This window comes from Thalia democratica, chromosome 6, assembly GCF_965202585.1.
Source record: "Thalia democratica chromosome 6, ktThaDemo2.hap1.1, whole genome shotgun sequence".
NCBI lineage: Eukaryota > Metazoa > Chordata > Thaliacea > Salpida > Salpidae > Thalia > Thalia democratica.
Window position 1 is genome coordinate 4,153,912 of NC_139170.1, and position 2,500 is coordinate 4,156,411.

At 27.7% G+C, this 2,500-nt stretch overlaps 1 protein-coding gene across 1 annotated transcript; it reads right to left on the bottom strand.

Moving 5' to 3' along the window:
• Window positions 1–322: 322 nt before the first annotated feature.
• On the bottom strand, window positions 323–1,593 carry LOC145838136 (uncharacterized). Its single transcript, XM_082945682.1, has 4 exons — window positions 1,415–1,593; window positions 795–935; window positions 634–711; window positions 323–467 (listed from the first exon to the last, which is right to left on the bottom strand). Exons 1-4 carry the CDS (start codon window positions 1,591–1,593, stop codon window positions 323–325), a joined length of 543 nt encoding a protein of 180 aa, XP_082801808.1.
• Between the last annotated feature and the right edge of the window lie 907 nt (window positions 1,594–2,500).

The following is a 2,500-nucleotide window of genomic DNA, read 5'->3' on the forward strand; positions in this document are numbered from 1 at the left end:
TTTACATGCTCGCGGGCCGCAAAATTTTATTTCGCGGGCCGCATTCCATTTGAAAAATTTAAATGCTCGCGGGCCGCAGATTTACCCTTCACGGGCCGCAGTTTGCCGACCCCTGCTCTATGTTAATCGAAACTTGCTTTTGATAATCCGTTTAACATTTTTTATAGTAAGTTAAATATGATTAGAATAAAAACCTCAATTATAAAAATCTGCTTTTCTTATATTGTATTTTGCTGTAATTTTAAATACTAATAAATATCTATACATCAAAACAATGTTAGTCTTTTTTTACTTTTATTTAAATAACTAAAGTTAATTGAAATTAAAAATTATAAACTTCAATAGTATCTCCTTCTACGAAACCAATTTTTTTGGGTGTATCTGTTTCAAGAACTTCTCTTCCTTTGTACATGAAATAAATTGAATTTCTGTCCTCGCCAGTTGCCTTGCAATACTCATCCATATAGCTGTTAAAATATAACGAATTTGACTTTAGGATTTTTGTGTAATGAAAACAGCTGTTAATATTGTTTAATTAACTTGAAATGCATGCTCGATTTATAACTCAAATTCAAAATAGGCAACAAAATAAATACTATTAAAATATTTTCAGTTTGTAAAATTATGACAAACCTTTGATATGTTTCGCTGCCTCTGATGTGCATATCCATTGTTTGTTGTTCTTTTTCCCGGCGTATTTCTTCGGGGCTTCTGAAAGGAGAATGCTTGTTGAGTTACTTTTATAAAATATAAATACTTTTAGAGTAAAATTGTTAATTAAAAAAACTGCTTACTTTTCCACAACATCAACTTTGTCGCCGTTGGTCATTCCCATTGCGGCTGGCGTGTCCGTTTCAAAAATCTCTCTACCATTGACCATGAAACGAACCGTAGATCTATCAATGCCTCTTTTCTTGCAGTAGTCATTTATAAGGCTGAAATTTATACAATCTTGTTATAACTGAGGTAAAATGGAATATAGGCACGAATGCAGTTTAACAAATTTTTAGTTAAGTTTAATAAAAAAAAACAAGAATCACCATTTAAAACTTAAATACCAAAAAGCTAAACTAATAGCCCTTAAATAGCTGTCAATGAAACAATAACCAGAAACAATAAACATGCAAAGCTTTCGTCCTTTATTAGACATTTTCAATACAAAAATACGGCTTATTCAATATATATTGAATAAGTCGTATTTTTGTATTGAAAATGTCTAATAAAGGACGAAAGCTTTGCAACTAAAGTGTTCTGGTTATTGTTTCATTGACAGCTATTTAAGGGCTATTAGTTTAGCTTTTTTGTATTTGAAAATTTAAGTATAGCTTTGTCTGAAACAAAAGTTAATTGGAGTTGTTTTTTGACCCCGGATTACGGCTTACCTGTTTTCAATTAAAACTTAATTATAACTAACTTTGAGAAATTTCCATTTCTAAGTGTTCTGTAAAAACTGTTAATATGTGTTTTCGGTCTACTCTCAGGTGTTGAATCATCACCAGCAACTGTCTCATTTGCTGCATTTGCATCTACAACTTTATCCGTAGAATCTAAAGTAGATTCATTCGAACTCATATCTGGTTTTTTACCGGACATATTTACTTTATAATTAATTCTAAACAATTTTTTTTTGCTATAATGTTATGTTTAATATATATTTTATTAATTTGTAGTAGGACCATTTGATAATATTAATGGGTATAAACAGTTATGACTTAAAAGTAATAAATCATAAATATCTTTATATAGATCTGTTTTCTAATTAAATGTGGAAGACTAGATAAAATTTATTATTAACTGGTAACTAAATAAAACATTTTTTTTAATCTGTATATTTAACTTAAAAACTATGAAAGTTTTTAAACAGCTAAATAAGACTAATTTAATTTACTAATCAAGTAATTCAATATCAATATACGTTTTAATTAGTTTGTACTTATAAAAGTTTTGTAGCTTGTCCCATTTGTTGTTGAACAGCTTTTTAAATAAACTAGTTAGTTCAATTTGAATAAAAAGTATTGAAATATTATTTTTATAAACAAATAACTATTGCAGTTTAATCTACCTTGTAGCTTGTAGACTATCTAGTCAAACAAAACTCAACCCACTTAAATCACGGAAAGTTCTAAAACTTCCCGAGGTTTAAGTGGGCAAACGAAGTTGAAGTAGAATAACCTAAACTTCATTTGTTAAATAAAAAAGCAACTAAATATTTTAGACAATTTTAAATAAAATGTGTACTGTTTTCTTTGAAAATATGTATTAGTATCTTTATATACTCTTTAAAGCACCGATTGTTAACCTATTTTTTCATGATTTACTCCTTCCCCTTTTTGGAAGGTAATTACTAAATTTTCCTTGTTTTGGAAGTCACTATCAAATTTACTTCCAAAATACAAAACAGTTTTAAATTTTAAAGAAAAAATTTTTTTTTAAACATTTAGCTAATTTAATATAATAAATAACAAAATTTAAAGATTTATTTACCTTTAAAAACGAAAGT